The sequence below is a fragment of the Strongylocentrotus purpuratus genome, unplaced genomic scaffold (assembly GCF_000002235.5).
Source record: "Strongylocentrotus purpuratus isolate Spur 01 unplaced genomic scaffold, Spur_5.0 spur5_scaffold_15, whole genome shotgun sequence".
NCBI lineage: Eukaryota > Metazoa > Echinodermata > Echinoidea > Camarodonta > Strongylocentrotidae > Strongylocentrotus > Strongylocentrotus purpuratus.
In genome coordinates, this window is record NW_022145600.1 from 11,289,508 (window position 1) to 11,317,503 (window position 27,996).

At 38.0% G+C, this 27,996-nt stretch overlaps 1 protein-coding gene across 2 annotated transcripts; it reads left to right on the forward strand.

Annotated features, from left to right (window-relative positions):
- On the forward strand, positions 1-27,990 carry LOC576121 (M-phase inducer phosphatase). 2 transcript variants are annotated; one of them, XM_030985561.1, is made up of 14 exons: positions 1-326; positions 6,965-7,257; positions 8,397-8,494; positions 9,479-9,530; positions 10,045-10,089; positions 11,961-12,192; positions 13,879-14,043; positions 14,715-14,846; positions 15,189-15,318; positions 15,857-16,086; positions 19,949-20,083; positions 22,650-22,811; positions 23,633-23,884; positions 27,441-27,990. In XM_030985561.1, exons 2-14 carry the CDS (start codon positions 7,115-7,117, stop codon positions 27,573-27,575), a joined length of 1,911 nt encoding a protein of 636 aa, XP_030841421.1. In that variant the 5' UTR covers positions 1-326; positions 6,965-7,114; the 3' UTR covers positions 27,576-27,990. The 2 variants fall into 2 exon arrangements, with proteins under 2 accessions (XP_030841421.1, XP_030841422.1); XM_030985562.1 differs by having other exon boundaries at positions 1-313.
- The last annotated feature ends 6 nt before the right edge of the window (positions 27,991-27,996 follow it).

Here is a 27,996-nt window from a genome sequence, read left to right on the forward strand (position 1 = left end):
GTGTTTTCGTTCAAATGCTTCGGCGGCAATTCACTTCCGTGTGCAGAGCGCTGTGAATACAACAAAAAGAGATCTAATTTATTGATTTTTTTCAGGGTAGTAGATTGTGGAGCTTGTGAAAGAACTGTATCACTGGTGCTGTTGTACAACGAAGGCATGAATTTGGTTTTCTTGCTAGTAATTCTGTTCTTTTAGACAGTTTTAGAGTCAAGACAAGGCCGTGTTCGTGCTGTTTTACTCGACAAAGACATGCATGCAGTGACTGAATGAATGAAGCCGGCAAAATTGATCAGTCCCAATCGTTCACAAGCAGGTCAGTTTGTGTGGTAAGTTGAAACTTGAGAGGATGTGGTATTGTTTTTGCTGGATAGTGGATCTTGGCCAAGTTTTAATTTGTAGATATCTATCTTGGTATGGTATGGTATTTATTGAAACATGCATCGCAGTTACATATACTGAATTGCACATGGATATACATTGCATTTTAAAAACGAGAGTACAATTAAAAACAGTATCATTTACATAATTATAAGTACACGTATTATCATATGTCACATAAAGAAAAGAGGTTAAAAAGGGAAAGGGAGAGAGAGAGAGAGAGAGAGAGGAGAGAGGGAGAGGAGGAGAGAGGGAAGGAAAGTAAGAGAAATAGAAAGAAAGGATAAGAGAGCGAGAGATATAGTGAAGAAAGAGAAAGAGCAGGAAAGATAGAAAGATGGAGAAAGAGAGAAAAAGAGAGAGAGAGAGAGAGGTGAAGGAGAGAGAGAGAGAGAGAGAAAGAGGAAGAGAAAGAGAGAGAGAGAGAGAGAGAGAGAGAGAGGCAAGAGGTAAAGAAGGGGGAGGAGAGAAGGGGGAACTTGCCAACAATTAAAAATTACATACAAATTGACGATAAAAAGATAAAAGTATGCATTGCAACATTGACATTACGAATAGTATTAATAAGAAGAACAAAAATCTGACTGACATGAGCGCTATCCAAGAACCCACTATTATTATTATTATTTTAGCTCACCTAAAAATCTTTTGGTAAGTTGTAAAATGTATAAATGAGAATGTTTTCTTTTTTAACGCAGATGGTAGTAAAAACATTTTAAAAAGGATAATAACAACCTTTTTAAGAAAATATTTATATATAACAACTAAATACAGGCGGATATAGCACAGAAGCAAGATTCAAAAGGAGTAATTGCAGACCTGCGTAAACTAATAGTGTTAAGATAAAATAACGGGCAACCAGAGGCAATTTAAAGTAATACATGTAATTATGAAATCGACAGTATACAATGCGAAGAGTAAAGATAATTAACTGATAAATTGAGGTAAAGCGTATTGCAAATATTTACATTATGTTTCTACATTTAGCAATAATATAATTGTTCAATCCAAGATATTTAATTGAATCTGAAATATAATGCATTAAGATTCGGCGAATTGTAGATGTGTTCAGGCAAAGATTGCAATTTGAGAATGAATTATAATAAGCAAATTGTGATTTAAAAGAGGCTTTAGATAACTGGCAATAATTCATATAAAGAAAAAAAAACATGGGAAAGAAATGAGGTTACTAAAGATGACCGTATTTGTATCTTGATACAGAAATTGAAGTTATATTGACAAAAATACATGTAATTCACAAAGTTTGGCAGTATTATGCTATCAAAAAAAATTGAACAGACCGGATGCCACATCATGGCTGGTTTAAAAGCCTTACTAGATAGGGTAAAGCACTTTTTCTGTAGCGTTCTGTCCTACACTTGATTTCACGTAGCCTATTACTATGTCTCAATTGTCTTCGAGAACACTGGCTTTCAGGTAACCACTCACGAAAGTTACAGTAGAGGGACCTAGCGAAGTTTAGACAGAGCTCTTCTCTTCTGTCTCTCAGAGACGACAGATTACACACTGTGAGAGCCTGACGGTAGGATTCATATCTTAGTCCTAATATTGTCCGCAGGGCACGCTTCTGGATTGACTCTATTTGAGCTTCCTGGTTTAGAGTTAGTGAGGAATGCCATACTACACAACAGTATTCTAGCACCGGTCTTATGTAGGACGTAAAAACTGTGATCAAATCTTGAAGTGGCATAGAGAAACGTTTGAGCATCCGTAGCAGATAGAGTTTCTTGGCTGCTTTTGATGTAATGCAGTTGACGTGTTCCAACCACCGAAGATCACTGCTAAGAACGACGCCAAGCAATTTCACGTGTTGCTTGTCCGGGATTTGATTTTCGCCGATCATAACTTCCGCTGGTGGGAGCTGTCGACGAGCAAATGATACCCTCATGAGTTGGCATTTGGATGGGTTTAGACGCATATTCGAGTCCTTACACCATTCTTCAAATACAGACAATGTAGCATTAAGACAACTTGGTGAATTTGATCGGCGTGTTTCTGCAACAGTAAGGTCATCTACATACTTCCATCTAGAGCAGTCAGATGACTGGAGGGCATCGTTGACAGTGGCTAAGAAAACCAGAGGTCCAAGTCGCGTCCCTTGAGGAACACCGACTGAAGTGGCGAGTGTTGTTGAAAGTTGGTCTTTGTACCGCACTTGCTGAGTTCGCTCACCAAGGAAGCTGCATAACCAAGGAAGTAAGGATGGCCGTGCACCCATTGTGTAGATTTTTGTGATTGCTACGTTATGGTTTACTAAGTCGAAGGCTTTGGAAAAATCCGTAAGCACCACACTCGTAATTGATCCAGATTTGTCAGCATTCGAATGGAGGTATTCCAGCAGGCTTAAAAGGTAATGGCTCGTTGACCAACCAGGACGATTGCCGAACTGCTGAGGATCGATTTCGTGAGATATGTCATTCAAGATCATTTTAGATGCAAACAGTTCCAACAACTTCACGAAGAAGTCAGTCAGGGCGACAGGGCGCAACTTCTGTAACGTCGCAGGAGTTTCTTTGGGAACAGGAACAATGATGGACCTCTTCCAATGACTTGGAACCCTGCTTTGTTGAAACGACGCATTAAAGATGTCGCAGAGAGGTGAGCTGAGTTCCACTGCGAATTCCCGAATCAACCGTGGTGAGATTCCGTCCGGTCCACCACTTTTTCCAACTGGGGTTTTGGACAGTTCTCTGTAAACTGTCCAGGGTTGTATGGTTGGCAAAGTGTCCAGCTGAATCGGTCTGAACGCAGGAATTTCGCTCAAATCAAGGGATGGGGTGTCCTTTCCGATGCTTACGAAGTACGAGTTTATGGCATTTGCTATTGCCAACTTGTCCGAAGTATTGATATCTGGCAAGGAAATAGACGTGTCTTGTTGCCTATTCGAAGTCATCAGTTTGATATATTTATACCATGATGCGGGGTTTTCGCGTTTCAGATGTTGGACGCGGTCCTTATAAAACACTCTTTTCACATGAGTGATCGCTTGCTGCACTTTGTTTCGAAGACTACGCCAATTCGGGGAGCCTGAGTGGAAGGCCCTTTGTCGTTGATGTATTAGGTCTTTGACCTTGGTTGTCATCCAAGGCTTATCCATCATATGCAGCTTTACGGACTTGGTTGGGAAGTGAGTGTTGATTGCCGCGTTCAAATCATTATAGAACACCTCACATTTGCGTTCTACATCCGTTTCTTGATAAACATTTATCCAATCGTGGTGTGTTATCCAACTGCCGAATTCGCGCACATCCGATTGACGCATCGGTCTGACAGTTTTCTGTCTGACTTCATTTCTCCTGGATGATTGCTGTTTTGGCCTCCATATGACTCCATTATGGTCGCTCATTCCAATTGGGGCAACAATTTGTATGACAGAGTACAAACTCTTCATATTGGTAATGATCAAGTCCAGCATAGAAAGGTTACGCGTTGGACGATTTACTACCTGCTTCAGGCTGTGTCCAGCAAGGAGGGGAGATACATCAGCTCGATTAAAATCACCAGAGATGATGATTCCTGCCAAAGGGTGTCTCAGAAGAATATGATCAACAGCCCGTGTAAGGTAATGAATAAGGCTATCCACATGAGCATTGATTGGGGGTGAGTACACTGATGCCACAAATATTGAAGAGACGTTCCTAGGTAACCGTGTTGGTCGGATGTGCGTCCAAACAACCTCATGTTCTTCCGGAACGTCTATGTGGGTTTCAGTGGGGTTCATAGTAGATTTCACATAGATGGCGACTCCTCCACCTCGTTGGGAAACTCGGCTCTTGTGCAGTAAGTTGTAGTTTGGAATGCTGAACGCGGTCTCTGGAACACTATCTTGGAACCAGGTCTCACTCACACAAACAATGTCCATGTCATAATTTTGAACAACAAAAGTGAATTCGTCGAACTTATTATTCAATGATCTTGCGTTAAGCATGTACATAGAAGGTAGAGATGGTGATTGATTAGGCAGGGTCTCAATGTGCCTCAATGTTCTTGTCCTGGTCACGATGGGCTTTTCGTCTTGATTTAGGTGGCGAGAATAACAATCAACAACTTTTATTCGTCGCCGGATCTTTTTTCCTGCCCGACATCCTCTTTTACGAGCAATTCCAAGTTCATGTATAGTTTCAAACGCATCTCGAGGTATACGACTTTTCGGTTGAGAGCGTAACCTGAAAAGTTCATTACTCGTATAACGAATCACTCTGTCCTGTCCGTCGACCGACGGGTGGCTTTTGTCCAGGGGATGGCTATTGTCTGGAGCCATTCCATTGTCAGACAGCACAATGCTTGCTGAAAGTAACAAAAGCAGGGTTACAACCCTGTACGTCCAGCTATCATGGCCAGTAAATCGCCGATGGTATAACATGTCACTGCACGGTTCAATTTGGTATATATTGACATATAGAGTCAGAAGTAAGATGTATCAATTAGTATCAAATATAAAACTTAAGACACACATAAAGTTACCCAGACGAATCCACACAGTCCAATGAACACAAAATTCCAATCAAGTATCCACAGTTCAGTTCCAAAAGTAAGATTTAAGAAGAAAAACTGCATGTAAAAGTTCAGTAATAAGAAGTTGATGCTTGCTGCTAAACAGCGCCCTCAAGGGCGCTGTTTAGTAATGTTAGAACTTAGTCTAGACTCTAGATACAATTGAGCATTCATTTTCAAGACCAGATCTGAAGTGATGAGGTCTAGAATCTAGATCTAGACTCTAGACTATTATTTTTATTTTTTTTCAATTTGATTTTGATTGATTTTTCTTCAACTATTTTCAACACCTCATCTCTCAATTTTCAAAATTTACCTATCGAATTTTAACAAGTTTCTTTTAATTTCTATTTCTGAGAATCGTGAGAGTTTCACTCTGAATTTGAATGAGCGTTGCGAACTTGCGATATGGTCCAACGCCAAGTTCTCACTCAACAAGTTAGTCAAGGTTCCGGTTGTGAGACTGAAATTTGTTTCAATTTACACAAATACACAATTAGTCTAGACTAGATGAGATGAATGATTTAATACCTTGCTTTAGTTAACTCTTTAGATCTAGACCTCATTGAATTTGTCTCATGAATTGAGCAGAAAATTAAGACGTTTTTTTAGTCATCATCTTTTTGTTATGTTGTTAGATTTATTTGTGGTGGATTGCTTTTTTCAGCCAATTCAGGCCTCAGGATAGACAACTTACAAGTCTATTGAAATGGTCTATTTGACTTTTCTAGTCAGGTTAGAATCTGAACAAGTTGTCAATTTGAAAAAAGTTTGCAATGTCCTTCATTTCATTTTGTTCTTTGTCCATGTTTCAGGGAATCATTAGTTTGACAGTGTGCATCCTGCATTCTTCTAATTTCTAAATGTGTTAAAACCGTCTCTTTTTAATCAGCAATAATCTGTTCTGCCGCTTATGTTTATTGGTCAGGCAGGTTCAAGTTGTTTTTGTGGGATAGACACAGACTGAATTAGTCGTCTCTTTATTGAAATAGACTGGCGAAAGGTGTAGTGAGTGTTGTCGGTTTGGGGTCCACACTCCATAGAGCTTATGATCAGCTGAAGTAATGATCTGGTTTCTAGAGATTTCTTAGACTACCCGGTATACATGTAGCTAGTCTTCCCCATTGCCCTAGAACAGCTACAGGGATGAATGTCATTGGTACTGAGAAGTTAATCTTTGGTAGGAAGAGCATACTTAGTATGAAGGCTCTTGACGTGAGGGTTTTAGCTGACTCAGACTGTTGGCACATCATGTACACGTACTCGATCCTGCTTGGCAGAGGATATGGATAAATTAATTTGCAGTTATTCAAGGAAGTCCTAAAAGTGCTTTAAAGGGGGTGAATTAAGCCATGTGTAGGTGATCTAGTGCTGCCTTTGTTAGGTGTAAAACTTCGAATCCATAGAGCATCCTTGACATTTCCCATAGCATAGAGAAGCCATGACTGTGGGGGTGAGACCCATACAGAATGCCCTTCTTGTCACTGCATAGAGCGTCTTGTTGACTGTCGAGATCATTTTAACCTGCATGGTGTCATGGTTACACCGAGGTGCGGATGGTTGTCTTGTCTACATGTACTTGCGGTATTGTGTTAGGGTCAGAGCGTCTTGGTGCTTGGTTGGGTAATCCCTTTGGCAGCTAGTTGTGATGTCTGTAGTTTAGCTGCTAGTACCAGCAATATGCATGCCTGATAATTTCCAGATTTAAATCGGTTTCCTGATTTATTTATTTTTTTCCTGATTTTTTCTTTATTTTTCCCAATTTTCTCACTCAAAAGGGGGGAGGAACATTGTTAGATGCCATTTTTTTTAGTCAAGCGGGAGTGGGGATGGTTGATAAATGATTTGTTGACCCCTGACTATGAGGAATTTTTTGTGACTTGTCTGAGGGGATATAAAATGCATCATGTAGTTTACAATGTACAATTTTGTTCAGCATGCACTGTATATATTTGTTAACATTGCAATTTCTGTCAGACAAAATGTGATGCTCATAATATTACTAAACATTCATGAGAATGTTCCTCACCTGTAGTTTATCTTTTTATCCTTTAAAATCCATTCTCTTTAGAAACTGGGAAGGTGTTGCTTTAAAAAAAATCTAAAGCATCAATTTCCTAAGTCAAGAGACAAACAAATATCCTGAGCCTTCTCAGCACATCATCATCAGACCGAGACGGCTTCAAGCAAGAGACAACATCCCTGATTCAAGCTGGATCATATGGACGAGCTTGACATCATGGAACGTAACAAGAAGAAGCTTACGTTACCACTGAGCAACGATTGTGTATTCTCACCATGCTTCTCTCAGACGCAGGCCAGTCCAGTCACAGCATTATCAATGTCAATGGTGACACTCTCTTGGTAAGAAACCGATTAGGAAAGACTTCCTTTTGCGACAGCCACCTAAAATCTAACCCTGACCCAAATTTTAACCCTATATTTTACCCTAACCCTATTTTATATATCATATTATCATTAGAATATATATTATTCCTGGGGGGTGTTTCACAAAGATCCTAAGTAGAACTTAACACTAAGTTGAACTTAAAAATTATGGACAGCCATTGGAGCCTTAAAATGAAATATATTCAACAGCAGAAATTCAAGTATTTTAAACTTTTTATAAATTCCACATCAAGAACATAGAATCTCCCATGATAATAGAAAATATGAATGATTTGAATCAACATTTTATGTCTTTTAAAATAACTTTTACAAAATGTTTTCAAGGATGCTAATGGCTTTCCATAATTTTTAAGTCGAACTTAGAGATAAGTTCAACTTAGGATCTTTGTGAAACACCCCCCTGGTCTATTACTATTAGCTGTGACCATATTTTTTTCTTCACTTTGGGTGGCTGTCGCAAAAGTCTTCCCACTGATTGCAATACCTGAATTTTGGTGAATAAGCCTGTCTATAGATTAGATACAATCTTCACATGAGAATTCAAAAAGTCAACTGTCCAAAATTTGTAAAACCCACAGAAATAATACTCATTCAGAGCTCAGGAAAGTTACATAATCAGTGTTCATTTCATTTATGCTTTTTTTGCACCAAATTTGAATATCGCAGTTTCTTGAATATTTTCAACAACATTATATGTAATGTGGAGAATATTGTAACTTATTGGAATATTTCAGTTGGAGCTCTTTTCAAATTCATTACGAGGAGAGAGAATACTTTGGGGGCTTTGTTGAGGGGAGGGTGCCACAAAACCATAGCACAGCCAGTCTAATGTAATTTGGCATCAGCCAACTTGGCCCGAAATAACAAAGGAGGTTTGTCGACAAACCTTGGTTTTCGTGCTCCATGTGACGCGTTTTGACGTGTTTTGACAAACCAGGTTTGTAAAAAATGCGTCAAAACGCATCATATGACGTACATAAACCTCGGTTTGTTGAAAAACCTCCTTTTTAAAATCGGGCCCTTGTGTTCTGAGTGATGCTGTATAGAATCCAAATTTAAGACTTAGACTAAGATTATTTTCTTTTCTCTTTCAGCATGGGTGGCACCCCTAAGAGGAGACTATCCATGTCAAGTATAGGGGAAGCTTCTCCTGTCCCACCAAACTTATCCAGGCATTCCTCACATAGCTCAGGTAAGTCATATCAAAACATAAACAGAGCTGCCAATTAGTATGGATTTCCCGTAATTGGTACGGAAATCAACGATCATTACGGAATTACGGAATGTTGTCTAAAATTACGGGGGGGTTGTTTTTGTTGTTGCGTAAATATGATTTATCATAGCGAGTGCTGTGCAGTATGGCGGTATTCTCTTAATAGAAGCCCATTTTTCATGGAAAACTCATGTGTTGTCATGACCTGATAATCAATATTTAGCAACTTTGTGTGAGTAAAATCACCAAAATTTCAAACAATCTTTGTGTGCATGCTTTCCGCAGAGTTGGCCTACCGTTATTTTATAGAATTGTAGCGCTGCTTAGGAAATTACTGATTTTGAGCCTTGTGATTACTGATTTTCTGTTTTGGAGGTTGGCAGCTCTGATGTAAGCTCATCAAATCATTTTAAAAAACCACTTTTGCAAAGGAGGCGCGATAGCTCAATTGGTAGAGAAGTGTCTAGTAATCCGGCGATGGGATTCGAAACCAAGTCGATGCACTAGTGCCCTTTGGTAAGGCATTAATCCTCATTACCAGGTCGCTCGGAGAGGACCTAAAGCAGTCGGTCCTCTGGTTGCTTACTAAGAAGCCTTTAAGCTTACTTAGCAGTCAGGTAAAATAACCACCACTAAATCAAAGTGGTCATAACCTAGAGGTGATCTTTTTAATGAGTATCACATCACAGGGAACTGTGTGGTGTGGCCTTTGGTAATCAATTCCTGCCATAATCAACTTTCAATTTTTAAAACATATAATAATAATAATAATAATAATAATTGTCCACTCCAAATTTTATTAAACCGAAACGGAAATTCTTTTTGCCCAATTGATCGTGAGCCCGGCAGCCACTGAGCAGCATATTGAATTTTTTTTTTTTTAACTTACAATTTTTAGTTGTACACTCAGTGCTGTTGCCACATTTATGGATTTAATTCACTTCATTTTTTTTTTACTTTCAGGTGTCAGTGTTGGTACTCCAAGCCCCTGTGAATCTCCTCTTATACTGGGCACGTAAGTAGAGTGAGACTTTATATTTTCTACACCGACTCCATCTCTACCTTTCCCTTTTAATTCAGACTAACAGAATTGTAATCAATTTATTTATTTATTGAAAATTTGCAAAAGTTCATTTGAGAAAAAAGTTGTCAGATTAATTGTTGTCAGATTAAGTGATTGCCATTGTTGTCTAGGTATATACAAAGCAATTTTGAAAGATGGTCTCCAGTTCTGAGTTCTGACTGTGTACATTCAATTCAATTCAATTATTCATATTTATTTTATTTCCAACAGAAAGATAAACAAAGGTATTACAGTCACAGATACTATTACAGAAAGTATGAAGAAAATGTATGTACATGAACATATTCATTTTTTCTTGGTAACTATGCAAATACACTTTACACATATTACAATTATTATTAAATTCTAATGTTCCACTCTCCAAAGTTGTTACACTTTTACTTTATTTATTCTTTTTTCCCTTCAATTATAAACTATTGTCTTCTTATTTTTCTATTCTCCATAGATTCCAACCAATCAACCCATCCAATGACCAGCCTGAGTCAAGCAGGTAGGAATTCCGAGTTATGCAAATCTCAATTTGTGATAGTATTTATGAATGTTCAAAAATTATAGAGCTGACTCAAAAGTTCTTGTGCGAACGTTCAAGACTTCTGAAAAGGTCTTTGATTGTGATTTGTGAACTTTTCTTATATCAAAATAATGATGGCTTCTCTGAAAGCATCAGTAGAGGTGTTGTGGTCGAGTGGATACGTCGTCAGGCTGTCGATTACAAGGTACGTGGTTCGAGTTCCGCTACCGCACTAATGTCCTTTGCAGGTCCTTTGGCAAGACATTGATCTACATTTGCCACACTACACCCAGGTGACGTAAATGGGTACCTGGTAGGAATTTATTCCTTGAAATGCTAGAGCGCCGTTTGGCAGCCGTACTAAAGCCAGGGTAATATTCGGGAGCGCCAGGAGGGTCAAATCTGACTGACATGAGCACTATACAAGAGCCCATTATTATTATTAGTATTAGTAGTAGTAGTAGTAGTAGTAGTAGTAGTAGTAGTAGTAGTAGTAGTAGTAGTAGTAGTAGTAGTTTAGTGTTAGTAGTAGTAGTAGTAGTAGTAGTAGTAGTAGTAGTAGTAGTAGTAGTAGTATTGGTATTAGTATTAGTATTAGTATTAGTATTAGTGTTAGTGTTAGTGTTAGTGTTAGTGTTAGTGTTATTATTATTATTATTATTATTATTACCTTAGCTTGGCGCTTGCTATGTGGATATGTAGGTGGCCACTAGAGAAGGTTTTACTGTATTATTTTTAAAAAAACATGATCCATAATGCAGAGCTGCCAACCAGTACGATTTTATCATATTTTGTATGATTTTAAGAAGTAAATACGACAGTACGACTTTTCCTCAATAAAATATGATTTTTCAAAAATTATTTAAGTAGTAGTAGTAGTAGTATTAGTATTAGTATTAGTATTAGTGTTAGTGTTAGTGTTAGTGTTATTATTATTATTATTATTACCTTAGCTTGGCGCTTGCTATGTGGATATGTAGGTGGCCACTAGAGAAGGTACTGTATTATTTTTAAAAAAACATGATCCATAATGCAGAGCTGCCAACCAGTACGAATCATATTTTGTATGATTTTAAGAAGTAAATACGACAGTACGACTTTTCCTCAATAAAATATGATTTTTCAAAAATTATTTAAAAATTGCCCATGCTCTCCTGTAAAGTATCCTACAAGCATCTCACATTGGCAATTTGGGGCTGAAGGCAGCTCTGTATTAATGTTCTATAATGTACAGATTAGGGACATGTTTGAAAGAGAAGAACTGTTCAGGGGGGGGGGGTATTATGTCTTCTTTACAGACAGGTGGTCGCTAGGACGTCTGGGACTAATTTCGCTTCTTCTCATTCCTGGGGCATTGCACACGATTCAGACGGCTCAACTTACTCCATGCTTCTCAGGCTCCAAGATCAGGAAAGCCTTTCTCTTCAAATTGTCCATCACCCAAATGTAAAAGTAAAAGTAATGGAGCGTTGCAAAAAAGTTGCAATCAATTGCAAATCCCCCAAATCAAGCGCAAGTCTTGAGATTAATTGGCAGTTTGAAATTGATCCTAACTCAACTTTCTTGCAATGCCCCATTAGGAGGAGAGAAAGAGAGAGATGGGGGAAGAATAAAAGCTAGATCTAGTTAACTTAATTTAATTGTTGAAACTTTAATCCTAACAAAATCCTAGGAAATTTTAGAGAGTCGTGGGGCGTTTCAAGAAAGTTGAGTTGCAATCGATTGCAAATATCAGTTGCAAATTTCGCAACTTGCCATCAATCACAACTCTCTTGCAATGCCCCATAGGTCTTTCTGTACAGATTTTTGTTTAGAAACGGTTGACTGCATCATTTCTTCCCATTCCTCAGGCATAGCACACAGTTCAGACGGTTCAACTCCATGCCTCTCAGGTTACAGCAGCAGCATCAGGAAAGTCCTTCTCTTCAAATGTTCCATCGCCCAAGGTTAATACGACAGCATGGGCTGGAGGAGCCTATGAAGGAAGAAGAGAAGGAAGATGGATTGTGGATGATGAAACCAGCTGGGAAGAGGAAAGACAGTGAGGAGGAAAAGGAGGAGGAAAAGGCAGATTCCATGCAGGTAGGTGTGAAGGTCTATGCAGACTTGAGGTTGTAAAGCACTTAAAGAGAAGGTTGAGTTGTGGGAAGAGGTGAAAAATGATTTTTGAGCGTTTTATCATTGTATTATGCTAGTGTGGAAGAACATCAGATACAAATGTTCCCTGAAAAGTGAAAAGCATGGCTCTCTACAAATGTCTTTTGCAGTCTTAATATTCTAAATATGGCATGTAACATACAAATTGGGACAGATTTTTATGCCACATGTTTGTGTAGTCCCATATACATATTTCTGTGTACAGTGCTTGTAACCAAGACTGGACCAAATTTCTTATGTTGACCCGTACACATCAATACTTCTTTCACGATGCAATCGCATGACCAGAACTCAACTTTATCTTTAAATAAACTGCTGTAGCATAATCAAATGACACAGTGTAGTATGCTTCACTTTTCTGTATCTTGTTGCATTGAGATCATTGAGAATGCATAGGGGTCATAGTTGTTGTTTTTTCTTTCTTTTTTGTTTGTTTGTTTGTTTTCGTTTGACCTCCCCACTCCTTGCCTTTTTTCATTAATTAATTTTTTTTCACAGCAGTATTTTGATGCAGTTTATCTGTCATACCTGTATCTATAGTGTCAGGTAAAGATTTATACCTGTTTTGATTGATAGGTTAGTTGGTCCCGGCATCTGCTAATTAAACTTCAAATCCCAGTGATCCAACATTTGCATAAAGAGAAGGTTGAGTTCTGGGAAGAGGTGAAAAAAAATTGTGAGCGTTATCATCGTATTATGCAAGTGTGGAAGAACGTCAGATAAAAAATATTCCCTGAAAAGCATGGCTCTTCAAATGCCTTGATATTCTAAATATGGCATGTAACATCATAAAAAAACGGGACAGATTTTTATGCCACATGTTTGTGTAGTCCCATATACATCTTTCTGTGTACAGTGCTTGTAACTTTACTAAGACTGGGCCAAATTTCTGACCATTTTGATGACTTTAGAACCTAGTTGTAGTACACACCAACACTTATATGCTAGATGATCAACCTTTTCTGATTGATTCCACAACGTTTCTTTCACAATGCAATCGCATGACCAGAACTTGTCTTTACCTTTAAGTGACCGTTGCCCCGGCCATGCTCTATTTTATCAGTAAATGTAGGATTGGGATTAAGGTTACCTTTAGGTTTCAAGTTAGGTATAGCTTTAGAGTCAGCTACATGCATGTATACTTTATAGTGGTTGCTATAGGGGTCAGAGACACTTAGTAGTGGGCTCTCACAGGGATTTCGACACCATTCAGGTGTTTACCCAATAACAGGTGTTAGCAATCACCGGGATTTTATTTATTTATTTATTTATTTCCTCACTATACCCTCACCAAAAGACTCTCTGATAGACCAGGGGGTATTTCTTGAAAGGACTACAGGTTTGATGTGTGCAGACTTTTTCACCCATAAATGATATTACTATTTACACGAAGTGTGGTGTCAACAAATTATGACCTTCTGCACATGGAAACTGACGACCCTCTCCCTTTAATGTAGGGTAACGACTGGAGCAAATGTCACCAGAGCATTTTTCTTAAAATTGAAATCTCCCTCACTTCCTTCAAGACCGAGTAGTTTCACACATAAATATATGTTTCTTGTGTGATACATTAAGTCATCAACACATTATTCCATTCATATTTTCTTACAGCTTGACCTGCCATCGCCAGATATCGTTGAAGAAGCTACCCTGCCATCGGAAGGATTCACCTTCGTCATGCCTAAGCCCTTATCAGCAAGACCAGCATCGTCGAGAGTTTCATCCTTGAACTTTGCTCCTGCAGGGAGTAGACCGATTTCAGCTCCAGCAACATTGGTAAATGAGCTTGCAGTTTAACATTATGATATTGAGGAGGAGGATGGTGGTGATGATAATAATGATTATGATAGTGGTCGTGGAAGTGTTGATGATTAGAGGGATTGGGTATCTTTGTCTCAGATTCTAAACAAAATCCTGGATTTAGCTCATGCTGCAATCATATTTATAAACCTTAAGGTCAGTCAGGATTCCCAAGACTTTAACAAGCGATCGCCTATCTGATATATCAAGATATTTATGATTGGAAATCAAAATTTCATTTTTCGTTTTTATAACGGTTTTCATAACACTACATTCTATCGGGAAAAATGAGTAAGACCGGTCACTCAAGATTTTTACTTTTTTGAGGCACTTCATGATCATTTTGAAGCAATTTTTTTTTAGGGCTTCAATATTACACCATATCACAGACACTGATAACACGTAGGGCCATGCATCTCAGATTTAACCTTGTTAAATGATGCCTTTAATGATGACAATGATGATGAACATGAACAAGATGATCAGAAGATGAGGGAGATTGTAAATGGTGATGATGATCATCATCAGTATCATGAAAAGTACAATTACTGATCCCTCCTCCTGACTCTGAGACAAACACAAGTCAAAGTGTGTTAATCAAAGTTTGATCATGTTTATGAATGAAGGAAACTTGCTTTGCTTTGTAGCTCGATGAGGAGGATGATGATGATGCCATTCAGCTTCAAGAAGATCGGCTGACAAGCTTCCATGATGATGAGGATGACGACGCTGATAACGACGATGGATTCTCAGACATCTTTGACACAGATTCACAAGAGGTGAGACAAATATTTTTGATTCTTAAATCTCAATATTTCAGTAATCACAAAGATATCAGATTAATTTAATAACCACTCATTTTAAATTGAACTATAAAGGCACAATTAATCGGGGGTAGTTTTTTTCTACAATATCTGTATGAAATGCACAATGAAGCGTGGCAACAATCAACAAATTTTGTATCCATCTATTTTAATTTTACCTTTAAGAGCACAATTAAATGGGGGTAGTTATTATTATCTACATTTTTTAATCTTGCTCAGTGCATATCGGTTTTGCATCATGGTTTCTGTAGTACCTTCAATCTTTGTTTTTTAAACCTGCCCCCTTCTGCACCCCAGGGTTCATCATCTGCATTTTCTGATGGATTAGCCGGTCTGATCCACGGTGCACTCATCAGCCCTGCTGGCAAGGCCATCAACAGTCCACCAAGCCACAGCATAGCATCGGAATCCTCCCAGTCAGGAAACAGTGAGTTAAAGAGAATGTAGAGAGTTCTGTGGAAAATGTTGGGATTGCCATTCTTTTTTATTTGTTGGTTTCTTTTTAAAGCCTATCTGCACTAGGAGGGATAAGAGGGATAAGACCTCCCTGCTAGGTCACTGACAGGTGGTTATCTCATCGAATCAGCTCTCAATCAACATGTAAGAACAAGGGGACCATGGGGGACCAACAGTCACCTCTTAGGCATTGTTTGCTATATAGAGGGCGCAAGTAGCTATAAGTAGGGCAGTGGGGCTTTAAAGAACCTCCCCATAGAGACATGATACGTATTTGGTTAGCCTCAAGACATCTGGATTTGGCATAATAATAATAATAAGTAAAATGAATAGCACTTCACTTCACAAACTTGCTTGCACGTGAAATATGTTTGAAACTCATGTGTGCTTTGCAGTATTTCACATCAAGGTATATGCACTTCTTACTTCAGAGGAGGGTGACTGACCATCCTAAAAAACCCATGTTTTGAGATCCTAATTTCCCTCAATTTTGTTCTTGCCCCACCTAGTTCCAAATCGCGGCGTAGACTGCAACACCCTGCGAACTACACCCTCTGGAGGGCCGCGATGCAGGAAGGGCATCTTCAAGATACCTAGCCAACCAGTACTAGCCAGGCGAAACTCATCCTTCCTCAAACGCACTGAGCGCCCCCAGGACACACCCAGCCCTGTCCAGAACAAGCGCCCTCGTAGTTCGTCTGTCGCCAGCCCGCAGGTCACCAGTATGGAGGCAGAGAAGGTGAGTGGCATTCTTCTACTTTCTTCTTCTTCTTCTTCTTCTCCTCCTCCTCCCCCTCCTCCTTCTTCTTCCCAAGTTTATTCTAACTCCTCTTTGGTTATTCTTTGTTTTAGGGTCGATAAATAATACCATGATATGATAATAGAAACATATTTCACAAAATGAACCAAAGTCAATTAGATCTTTAATATCATCAGTAGATAGACAGCATCTCAAAGATGTTACCTTTTTTTTGCAAACCATGTGAAATATAAAAATCAAAATTTCAAGTTAACTGGCTGTAGAAGTTGTTTGTATCAGAGAAAAAAAAGGGACAAGGCTTTACTGTTTTTATTTCCTCTATTTTCTTTGTATATTTAAGATGTCTTTATAATGTTTAATTCTACTGTTACTTTAAAGTGCAGCAAACAATATTATCTTAACTTGTTTCTGGGTCCCTATGAGTTATCTCTTCCCTCTACTCCCTCATAAAATCACACTTAAACTTCAAACAGGTAAGTTATCGTTTGAGCTTTCATATAAACATGCAATCAGGGATATAGCAATGAATGCAAAAATTCTACCTATTTATAGGTCATGCAACCACATGTTTGTCTGTCTAGCTTGTTTTCTTAGATTGCTCAAAAGGTCACTTACCAATTAGTTAAATCCGGCATTGCAAATCATCTCTCAGCATGTTTGAAAACAATAACAATTAGGTGGCTTCTGAAAGTTGTTTTTTCCAGAAGACCCTGAATGTTATCATTAAACCAGAGGGGCATTTCACAAAACTTGTCATCAGTGACAAATGACAGTTTTTTTGTTATAAGCTACTGAAATCCTTGCTTCTGATTGGTTATCAACAGGTTTGTCACTGATTTTTGTCATTTGTCATTGAAAAAAGGCTTTGTGAAACGATGCCAGGTTTTATTCAAGCTAACCCAAGAAGCCATACAAGGATTCGAGGAATTTCCTCCTATTTTTCACCCATTTCTTTTTAATGCGGGTGTATCCGCATGTACTTTAGATTAAAATTTAATTATTTGAATATGTCATTCAATTTTATAGGGCTTCATCTCTTTCTGTTCACCTGGGACCCGTTTCACAAAGCCTTTTTTCAATGACAAATGACAAATATCAGTGACAAAAAAAAAAAAAAAATTCTTTAATTAATGTTATTGAAATCACAGTCTGCGCCATGAATTGTTTGCTGTGTTTCATTTAGTGCTATAGTCAAACGTTTAACCGTCCGGTATCCGACCGCCCATGGCGGATTCCGTTTTCAATTGGACGGTTTCGTTTTCCCGTTTTTTTTTTTTTTTTTTTTTTTTAAGTTTTGATTTATGCCCCTCCACCTGGCACTATGCCTGGCAATGTCTCCCAGCTCAGTAATCGGGGTGATGACTTACCACTTGGAAATTAGAACAACACTCCAATTTGTCTGTCATCTTGGTTTGAAAGTAATCTTTGTAATAGATCTCAATATATATTCATCCAAGTTTAACACATGGTGTACCACAAGGTTCTATCCTAGGTCCTCTGTTTTTAATTTTCATTAATGATCTTACACATTATTCTAAAACGAAATTGTTACTATTATTTGTGACTAGTTCACAAGCAGAAATCGGCGCCTTCAGTTAAATCACCTTTTTTTTTTTTTTTTTTTTTTTTTTTTTTTTTTTCTTCGTTTAACCGAAAACCGTCCGGTTTTGACTGTCCGTTAAACGGAATTGGAGATATCCGTGATGTTACAGCACTAGTTTCATTAAAACTGTTGTCAATGTAACAATAATCCCTCCACTTGGTTTGTTTTAGTATATTTTTATATGATTTCAACATGTTTATGCAGCATTTTTAATACTATCAATTTCCTTTCCATCTAAGTACATGTACGTCAAAGAGATTTTGTACGGCTTCATCCATTCCAGCCCTTGTTTTTTAATGTTGTCTCTTGGACGTCATTTAAAATACCACCAATTTCAATGTTTTTTAATAGCTCAATAGCTGGATAAAGTTTTTTGGGAGAACTCTAAATAGTATATCAGGGCCATATTTCATAGAATTTTTATCAATAACAAATGCTAAATTTCTATGAAAACTCTCTTGCCTCTCAGCCAATCAGATTCCATGATTTCAGTAAAAGTAATTTTAACTTGTTATGAGACAGGGCCAAGATGCGTAAAGAAAAAGATGAGCTACATTCTCAGACCTGCCAACCAGTACGATTTAGTCGCATTTAGTACAATTTTTAGAAGCAAATACGAAAGTACGATCTTCCTTAATAAAATACGATTTTGAAAAAGAAAAAAAAAACCCTTTTTTAATTTTTTTTTTTTAAATTTAATTTTTTTTTTTTTTAAATCAATATTTTGTGTGTGCGTCAGCCATTTTCAATGGCAAAATGTCCATTCTGTCCTGTAAAGTATCCTACGAGCATCTCACATCGGCAATTTGGGGATGTTCATTGGTTCATCGAACACATCAGTCATGACGAAATCATGCATATTCAACCAATGATCAATAAAAAAAAAATATTCCTGTAGGTAGAAATTGTAAGAGCCATTGATCCGTGTAACAATCTGTGTTTATTTTCAAGAATACAACTTTTGTCAGTAAAATACAACTTTTGGGACTAAAGAATACAGTTTTTGAACTCCAGAGGTTGGCAGGTCTGCATTCTCTGCACAGGCCGTCCATTTTGTTGTGTTGTGCACACATTGTGTGCGGGTAAGCCTGAATCCGATGACCGGGGTAATAATATATCTGTAAAGCGCTTAGGCACATCGTTGGATCGGTGTATTGAGCGCTATATAAAAAAACGGATTATTATTATTATTATTATTACAGAGTTACAGTATGACATACATGTATGTCGCCAGGAATTTTCAGTTGAGAAAAAGCAAGGATTAAGATCCTTGAATTGACAACATTTTTAAAAGTTTGAAATGATAGTTCATCATGCAACTTGGGAAATTTGTAGCCCTACGCACAACATAGATCTATGGTATATCCATGTGTATTCATTTTACAAGTGGCACTACATGTCAGAATGAAAGAAAAGATAGAAATCTTGGCAACTTAAAGAGGAGAAGCAAATCAAACTAACCCTTACAAATATTCCTGTCTTGCATGAAGATCGTCATGTCTTCGGTAACAATATATATATTATTGTGAACTGAAAGGCATTACCATTATTTGTTCTAAGAAATTACATGTTTGCTTGTTCTCTCTTTTTCACGTTGCGTAAAAGGTCATCGTCAAAGGAGTTTTCAAATTGTCATTCTTTATTTTATTGTTTTTCTGATTCTTAAAATCATGTATGAGAATAGAATATGTGCACTTAAATAGTTTGTTCTAGTACGCCTACATGTCTGGGAAATTCTATGTTTCATATTGCTGCAAAATGTATCAAGTTCAATCTCTTGAATCTCTTTAAAACCATAGTCATTTCTGTGTGAAAGTTGTCCATTGTTTTGAAGTAAGGCTTTCCGGGACACTGCTAAGTCATTGCCAACCAAACTTTATATGTCTTCATCTTTCATGGCTCATCCCATTGCGTTTTTTCTTTCTTTCATTTAATCTACCACTGGTCTTTTGTTACCGCTTTACTTATTTTTGTATTTATCAGGGATAAAAACAGTCCCCTGAGCTTCCAATAGACAAGGAACGTTCGAGTCATGTTTTGTTTCTTTTTTCTATTTTTGTTTTCTTCAAAATTTTTTCAATCTCTTGCATCTTTTTAAAACCATGGCACTTCCTGTCAAACAGACAGTCTGTTGTTTTGAAGTAAGGCTTTAATTCCAGGACACTGGTAAGTCATTGCAACCAAATTTTATATGACTTCAACTTTCATGGTTCTTTTCATTACATTTTTTTTCTTTAGACATCACCGAAAAACAGGATGTGTCTGGGTCGTTCGCTGTCCATGCTGTCACCCAACGATCCCTATTTCAGAAGGATTGACCAGGCGCTGTCAATAGAGGGCGGGCAGCACAATCTAACGGGAGATCGCACCAAGGTATTATCAAGTTTTTTTTCTGATGCTCATCTCTGTGTGAAACTATGATTCATGTATACATGAATCATCGTTTAACAATGTTGAATGTTAGATGCACGTCCCTACGTGTTATCAGTGTCTGTTATATGGTGTAATATTGAAGCCCTAAAAAATTGCGCTTCAAAATGATCATGAAGTGCCTCAAAAAAGTAACGATCTTTGAGTGACCGGTTTCACCACACTCATTTTTCCCAATAGACTAGTGTTATAAAATCCATTAGGAAAACAAATTTTTAAATTTAGATGTCCAATCATAAATATCTTGGTAATCAGACAGGAGATCAGCTTGTAAAATACATGGGGTTCCTGACTGACCTAAAGGTTCATAATTATCATTGCAGCATGAGCTGAATCCAGAATTTTGTTTCAGAATCTGAGATAAAGTTCCTTTAAAGGTAAAGACCAGTTATGGTCATGCTATTGCATTGTGAAAGAAACGTTTTGGAATCGATCATAAAAGGTTGATCATCTAGCATCTAGCATCTGCAAGGTTCTGGAATCATCAAAATGATAAGAAATTTGGCCCATTCTTTGTAAAGTTACAAGCACTATACACAGAAAGATGTATATGGGACTACCCTATATCTCTCACAGACCATGAGAGAAACAAATTTACCAAATATATGAATTAGTAGGCGGTTTCCCGGCAAATTTTTTATCATGTATTATTCAAAACATATTCTTTCACATGATTGGTAATGAGAGCTTCCATTTCATTTTTTGAAATTGGGGCATTTCCAATACTGGTCTTTACCTTTAATATTCCCATTAATATGTCACATTCTCAAGAAACGTAAATCAGGACAAATCAATTTTACACATACTTTAAATATCACAAAACTTGGTAAGGGTATGAATAATTTAGTTTTTACAAAAGTATGTATGAAACCCCTTTATTTGTAGAGCAAAATATTTCATGATTTCAAGAATAATATCGAACAAGACATATGACACACCGTCGGCTGATTTGTTCACAAGTCTGAAATGGATGACTCTAGACAAGCGGTTTGAGTTAAGTCGCGTTATGATGATATATAAATGCGTTCATAACTTAGCACCTTCTTACCTTCAGGTAGGCTTAATCAATCCTAATGATGTGCATGAGCATCATACAAGGCAAATAGACAGTGGATGTTTACGTGGGCCTAGATTTCACACTGATTGTTATAAGTGTAGCCCAATTGTTTCTTCCATATTTGAATGGAATAAGCTAGATAATTCGTTGAGAACGGCTTCCTCTATCAATTCTTTTAAGAGATTGTTTAAACAAAGTTGTAATTTGTGAATGGCTCAGCCGAACATACACTACGTGCATGTTCTGTAATATTAACATGACTTATTCACATAACTGCGACTTAATTAATATTTTCCTATTGACATTACTGTTTACTAGGTTAATAATGTTTATTTTGCAAACAAGTATTATTTTTGTAACTGTTCTGTATAAATGTTATAAACGATGTAAATATGTTCATTCAGGGCCCCATGGAAGACCACTACGTGTTGGTGAATGGGCTACCCTGTCAAAAGATTAGAAATAAATAAATAAATAAATGAATGATTAGTCCCCTACTCCCCTTTAAAGTGACTCGGTAACATTGTTGAAGGTTGATGAAAAAACTGCATAATTTTTGTAAGAAATGTTACTTATTATATTCCTTTTACTGTACTAGCCCTTTTACATGCCAAAAAATGTAAAACCACAAAGATATTTATGGTTTTCTTTGACACCCTGTAACAGTAAATTCTCCAAACCTTTTTTGATTTTTCCCAACCATTTTTCCACGAAAATAAGACATATAAGACAGGCTTTTCAATATTTCAATACTTAATGTCTTGAATGGTATATAGAGCCAATTCGTTGCTTTGTGACGATATACATTCACCTAAAATGTAATTAATTTATAATAATGTATTTGGGAGAATTAAGGAATCGATCAGATCAGTTTTCCCAATTCTTATCATTAATAATGGTCTGTTTTCACTCAAACTTTCAGATTATCTTCAATTGTACATCTAGCATTGAGTGACTACCTTAGCACGATTTTTTTCTCATCTGAACAATGTTACCAAGTTCATTTGGGAGAATTAAGGAATCGATCAGATCAGTTTTCCCAATTCTTATCATTAATAATGGTCTGTTTTCACTCAAACTTTCAGATTATCTTCAATTGTACATCTAGCATTGAGTCACTACCTTAGCACAATTTTTTCTCATCTGAACAATGTTACCAAGTTCCTTTGTCATCCTTCCATTACTTATTTCCTCCAGTTACTGTACGGACACATCCACTCTAACTTTGTGATGACAGAAGCGCATTGCATGTGGAAGGACTTATTAATTTTGTTTGAGTTTAGCTTTTAATATTACCAGGGATGGGCTATTAACAATTGAAGAAGGAAGGTTGTTCCCGTCCCAAACAGTATTAACGAAGAAGGAGTCCTGGAATACTCTGGCCCTATGCCTGATCTGGTCATTAATGATGTCCTGTTCTCCTTCTATTTTCTTTTCTTGTGATTATTGCAGGCTTGCTCTGTACCACTTGTTACAGGGAAGCAGAAGGATTTAAAGTGCATTAGTCCCGAGACAATGTGTCGGCTGCTCAGGTCAGAATACGACCAGGAGATTGCTGAATGTCATGTCATCGACTGCAGGTATCCATATGAGTTCAATGGAGGACATATAAAGGTGAGTGAAGAAATGGTTTCAGTCTGTAATGTGTCAGCTGATGAGATTGGTAAATGTCATATAATCCACTGGCAGTGGACATGCAAGTTCAATGGAGGACATATAAAGGTGAGTGAAGAAATGGTTTCAGTCTTTAACGTGTCAGCTGATGAGATTGGTAAATGTCATATCATTCTCTGCCAGTGTACATATGCGTTTAATGGAAGACATATAAACGTGAGTGAAGAAATGGTTCCAGTCTGTAATGTGTCAGCTGATGAGATTGGTAAATGTCATATAATCCACTGCCAGTGTACATACGAGTTCAATGGAGGACATATAAAGGTGAGTGAAGAAATGGTTCCAGTATATAATGTGTCAGCTTATGAGAGTGGTGAATGTCGCATCATTGACTTGACCTTTCCCTTTGAGTTCATGGTAAGACAAAGGTGTGAGTGAAGAAAAGGTCTCGATCTCTAACTATATGCAAAGAAAGATAACCAACAGTCTTTTTCAAGACTATACCAACAGTCCTTTTCAGGACTACTCAATCCTCCCTCTCTCTCACATGGTGCACCCGCAAGCCTACTATATATCTACATCACCATGCAAGCCGATACTTACAAGCAGCATCTAATATGTCGGCCTTTAATGTCAAATTTCAGTCAAAAGATTGAATGTCTCATTAAAGATTGTAAATACCTCTACGAGTATAACAGTACTTGAACAATTACAAAACTTGGTAAGGATATGAAAAATTTAGTTTCTATGTTATTATATATTTCTATGTTTGTTACAGATAAATATTATTTACTGATGTTGAATTTGAACTTGAATCCCAGGGTGCAATCAACATCTATGAAGAAGTAGAGCTGAAGAAGATGTTCCTGGAGAACCCCTTACCCCCGCTCCCTAACAACGGCAGACGAGTCTACATCTTCCACTGCGAGTTCTCGTCTCAGAGAGGACCCAAGATGCTCCGCCTCCTCCGGGCGCAGGACCGGGCAGCGAACCTAGAGAACTACCCCGCCCTCTATTATCCCGAGCTTTACCTTCTCAATGAGGGTTACAAGGCTTTCTTTGAATACAGCACGGTAAGCTAACTGAATAAGCATAAGTATAAGTACTGATTCTTTCATTCTTGAATCGTATTTGTACGTTGAAGTAGGTATTTTTCAGAACTCCTACATTTATGCAATAGCTATATGTATACTGTAAAAAGCAGAACATTTTGGGACATGAAGTTTCGGGATAATGATTGGCGGCCATATTTTTTGGAAACAAATTTAAATTTCTTTCTACAATATTGTTTAGTGATGAATATGATTTAATTACGGGTAATTACATGGGTTCCATGACACATGCTCCGCCGACGATTGCTCCGCCGACATTTACTCCTCAAAACGCGACAATTGCTCCGCGACATTTGCTCCGCGACATTTGCTCCGACGTCAAATGCTCCGCCGACAGGTGCTCCGCCGACAGTTGCTCCGCCGACAGTTGCTCCGCCGACAATTGCTCCGCCGACAGATGCTCCTCCGACAATTGCTCCGCCGACAATTGCTCCGCAAAACGCGACAATTGCTCCGCCGACATTTGCTCCGCCGTCATTTGCTCCGCCTGAAGCGACACTTGCTCCGCCGACATTTGCTCCGCCGACATTTGCTCCGCCGACATTTGCTCCGCCGTCAATTGCTCCGCCGACAATTGCTCCGACGACATTTGCTCCGCCGATAATTGCTCCGCCGACAATTGCTCCGTCGACAATTGCTCCGCCGACAATTGCTCCGCCTGAAGCGACAATTGCTCCGGTGACATTTGCTCCGCCGACAATTGCTCCGACGACATTTGCTCCGCATAAAAAACAACACTTGCTCCGGTGACATTTGCTCCGACGACATTTGCTCCGCCCAAAAAGTGTCCCATTAAATACAAATGCTACTAGTACTACGACAAATGCTTCGCCGACAATATTTTTTTTTCACGGGTTGTTTTTGTTTCTTTCTTTTTTTCTTCATTTTTTGAATGCATTTCATGACATTATGTAAATGAAATGAAATGAATGAATGTTGATAATGTGGGAGGAAAAAGCAGTTGCCTAAAAGTCATTTCGAATATACTGAAATATCTTTCCATCTATCACTGTACGTCCCACATAATGTACACTAAACACTCATTACATGTCATGGGAAGTTTTTTTTTTTTAAAGTAGAGCAGCAAGCCACATTCCCCAATACGCGCATACCTCCTAGTTAATTTCAAACAGCTCATCAATATGTAAGACCTGAAATTACCTCAATGAAAGAAGACTAATAACATGAGAGGAAAGAAAAGAGCAAAAAAGACAACCGTTTTTTGCTATTCCCCATAATGTTTGATTTAAAAAAATAAAAAATAAAATTATAGCTCCTTACGCAAGTTCTCCGGCGAAAGATAATTACTCCGCTCAAAATCTGTTTCATGTATTACTCATTAGCTGATCCAAAGCTCAAGGCTATCTCTCTCTCTCTCTCTCTTTCTCTCTCTCCCATGCTCCTCCTTTTCCTGTTTACACCGTTTTCTTGTCTTCTTTGCTCTCTTCTTTCCTCTCATGCTATTAGTCTTCTTTCATTTCCATCACTTCTTCTCTGCTCCCCCTCTCGAGTTCTATTTCTCTCGTGAAATTGAAACGTAAAGTAATACAATCTTGTAGTACATTCTTGTTTAGAATAATATTTTCAATAATATCCAGTCCATTTTCTAAAGGTTTCTTTCCTTTAGTTAAGTGTATGTAGCTTTAATATATATATATGTTAGTGTGCAAAACACTCCGTTTCATTCGAGTACTTTGTTTTCACTAAATAATTTAAGGGACTCACGAAGCCACCGGAAGAAGAGCAATTGGCTTATCATGAAGAACTAACATCAAACTGCAACAAAATGATTTGTATAAATGTGAATAAGCAGAAAGGCTGCCATCTCATTTTCCCGTCTGAATGGGTTCTCTTCCTTACGTATATAAGTGCCCTTATTTTCTAAACTTTTTTTTTATATTTGTGTGTTTATTAAATTTTCAATCATATAAAAATTACATATTTACAAGTCATTGGTAATAATTAGACAAACAAAAAAACCAATATGTATAAGAACAACTAACAATAATGAAAGGACAAGAAAGTTATAAAAAAAAACATTATAGTAAAAAAAAATACACTGTACACATATAAATCATAGTTTGAACTCCAGTGCATAAAGGGGAGTGAGGGGGCACAGGAATAAAAGTTAAATCAACATGAGTATCATAAGTCAAATCGCCATTGCTTAAAATGCGAAACAGGCTTGTTCCTTTTTTTCGCTGAGAAATATTCAATATCTTTTTGTTTCTTTATAAAACTCTTAAAAAGATCAACACTTGGTAAATCCCCCTTAATTATTTTCTAAACTTCCATGATGACCTATTACATTGTATAATGCTTTACCTAGTAAGATGCATTGATCGAGGTAATTTCAGGTATTACATATTGATGAGCTACTTGAAATTAACTAGGAGGTATGCGCGTATTGGGGAATGTGGCTTGCTGCTCTACTTTTTTTAAAAAACTTCCCACGACATGTAATGAGTGTTTAGTATACATTATATGGGACGTACAGTGATAGATGGAAAGTTATGTCAGTATATTCGAAATGACTTTTAGGTAACTCCTTTTTCCTCCCACTTCATCAACATTCATTCATTTCATTTCATCTACATTATTTCAAGAAATGCATTCAGAAAATAAAAAAGAAAAAAAGAAACGAAAAAAATAGGTGTAAAGAAAATATTGTCGGCGAAGCATTTGTCGTAGTACTAGTAGCATTTGTAGTTTATGGGACACTTTTTGGGCGGAGCAAATGTCGTCGGAGCAAATGTCGGCGGAGCAATTGTCGCTTCAGGCGGAGCAATTGTCGGCGGAGCTATTGTCGGCGGAGCAAATGTCGGCGGAGCAATTGTCGCTTCAGGCGGAGCAATTGTCGGCGGAGCAAATGTCGGCGGAGCAAGTGTCGCTTCAGGCGGAGCAAATGTCGGCGGAGCAAATGTCGGCGGAGCAATTGTCGCGTTTTGCGGAGCAATTGACGGCGGAGCAATTGTCGGCGGAGCAATTGTCGGCGGAGCAATTGTCGGCGGAGCATCTGTCGGCGGAGCAATTGTCGGCGGAGCAACTGTCGGCGGAGCAACTGTCGGCGGAGCAACTGTCGGCGGAGCATTTGACGTCGGAGCAAATGTCGCGGAGCAAATGTCGCGGAGCAAATGTCGCGGAGCAATTGTCGCGTTTTGCGGAGTAAATGTCGGCGGAGCAATCGTCGGCGGAGCATGTGTCGGGTCATCATTACATGGCATGAAAATTTTGCATACCTCAACCACTCACAAAATTTGTGATAGTTTGTACAAGAAATGTTTTAATTTTGATACCTTTCAACAAATTCTTTAAGAAGATAAAGTAATACATTACAAACAAGACTGATGTGGCAGACAATAGGGATGTGTGCGATGACCTCCCCCCCCCCCTCCCCCCCCTCCCCCCAAAAAAATAATAATAATAATCATAACCATAATATAACCATTTATTATTGGAGGGGCTTTAAAAAAAATTCCTAAGACCTAATATGAAGTATGTACATTTCATTTTGCAGGAGTTTTGTGAACCAAAAATATACACTCCTATGAACCACGACGACCATCTTGAAGACCTCCGCTACTTCAGGGCAAAGTCAAAGTCATGGACGGAGAGGAGCAGACTGGTCACCCGCTCCAAGTCCCTCTTCTAAGAGCTCAATCTGTCGCCCTCTCAAGTTCAAAGCAGGAAAACCACAGCAGTTGATTGTACCATTGGATTGTACCATTGGATCCCTGGGGGTGCTGCTTTCGTGCAGATAATGTGTGTGATCCTAGTCTTTTATATCCTGTACGCAAGCTCTAGCTGCATTCTTGTCCTACTCTTTTTTTCTCCTATTTTATATATTTTTTTACTGAGCTATAAGGCAATGGTCAATGAAAGGTCTTACGGGTAAAGAAAAGGATCTTTTCCCTAAAATCCCTTTTGTCGTTTGAATAAAATGTTCAGTCCTGTTAGCGTTAAGCCCTGCCATAGTTCACATAACTTCACAATCTTTCATGTCAATATGAAGTAATGATAAGTTGTTGACCCTTGTAACATGTTGTAACATGTAATCATCTGCCAAATTAATT

What these genes read in the sequence shown, in the direction of transcription:
- LOC576121 (XM_030985561.1), top strand. Translation starts at nt 7,115, where the DNA reads ATGGACGAGCTTGACATCATGGAACGTAACAAGAAGAAGCTTACGTTA. An exon ending in GCATTCCTCACATAGCTCAG is followed by an intron (nt 8,495 to 9,478) that starts GTAAGTCATATC and finishes TTTTACTTTCAG; the next exon opens with GTGTCAGTGTTGGTACTCCA. An exon ending in TTGACACAGATTCACAAGAG is followed by an intron (nt 14,847 to 15,188) that starts GTGAGACAAATA and finishes TCTGCACCCCAG; the next exon opens with GGTTCATCATCTGCATTTTC.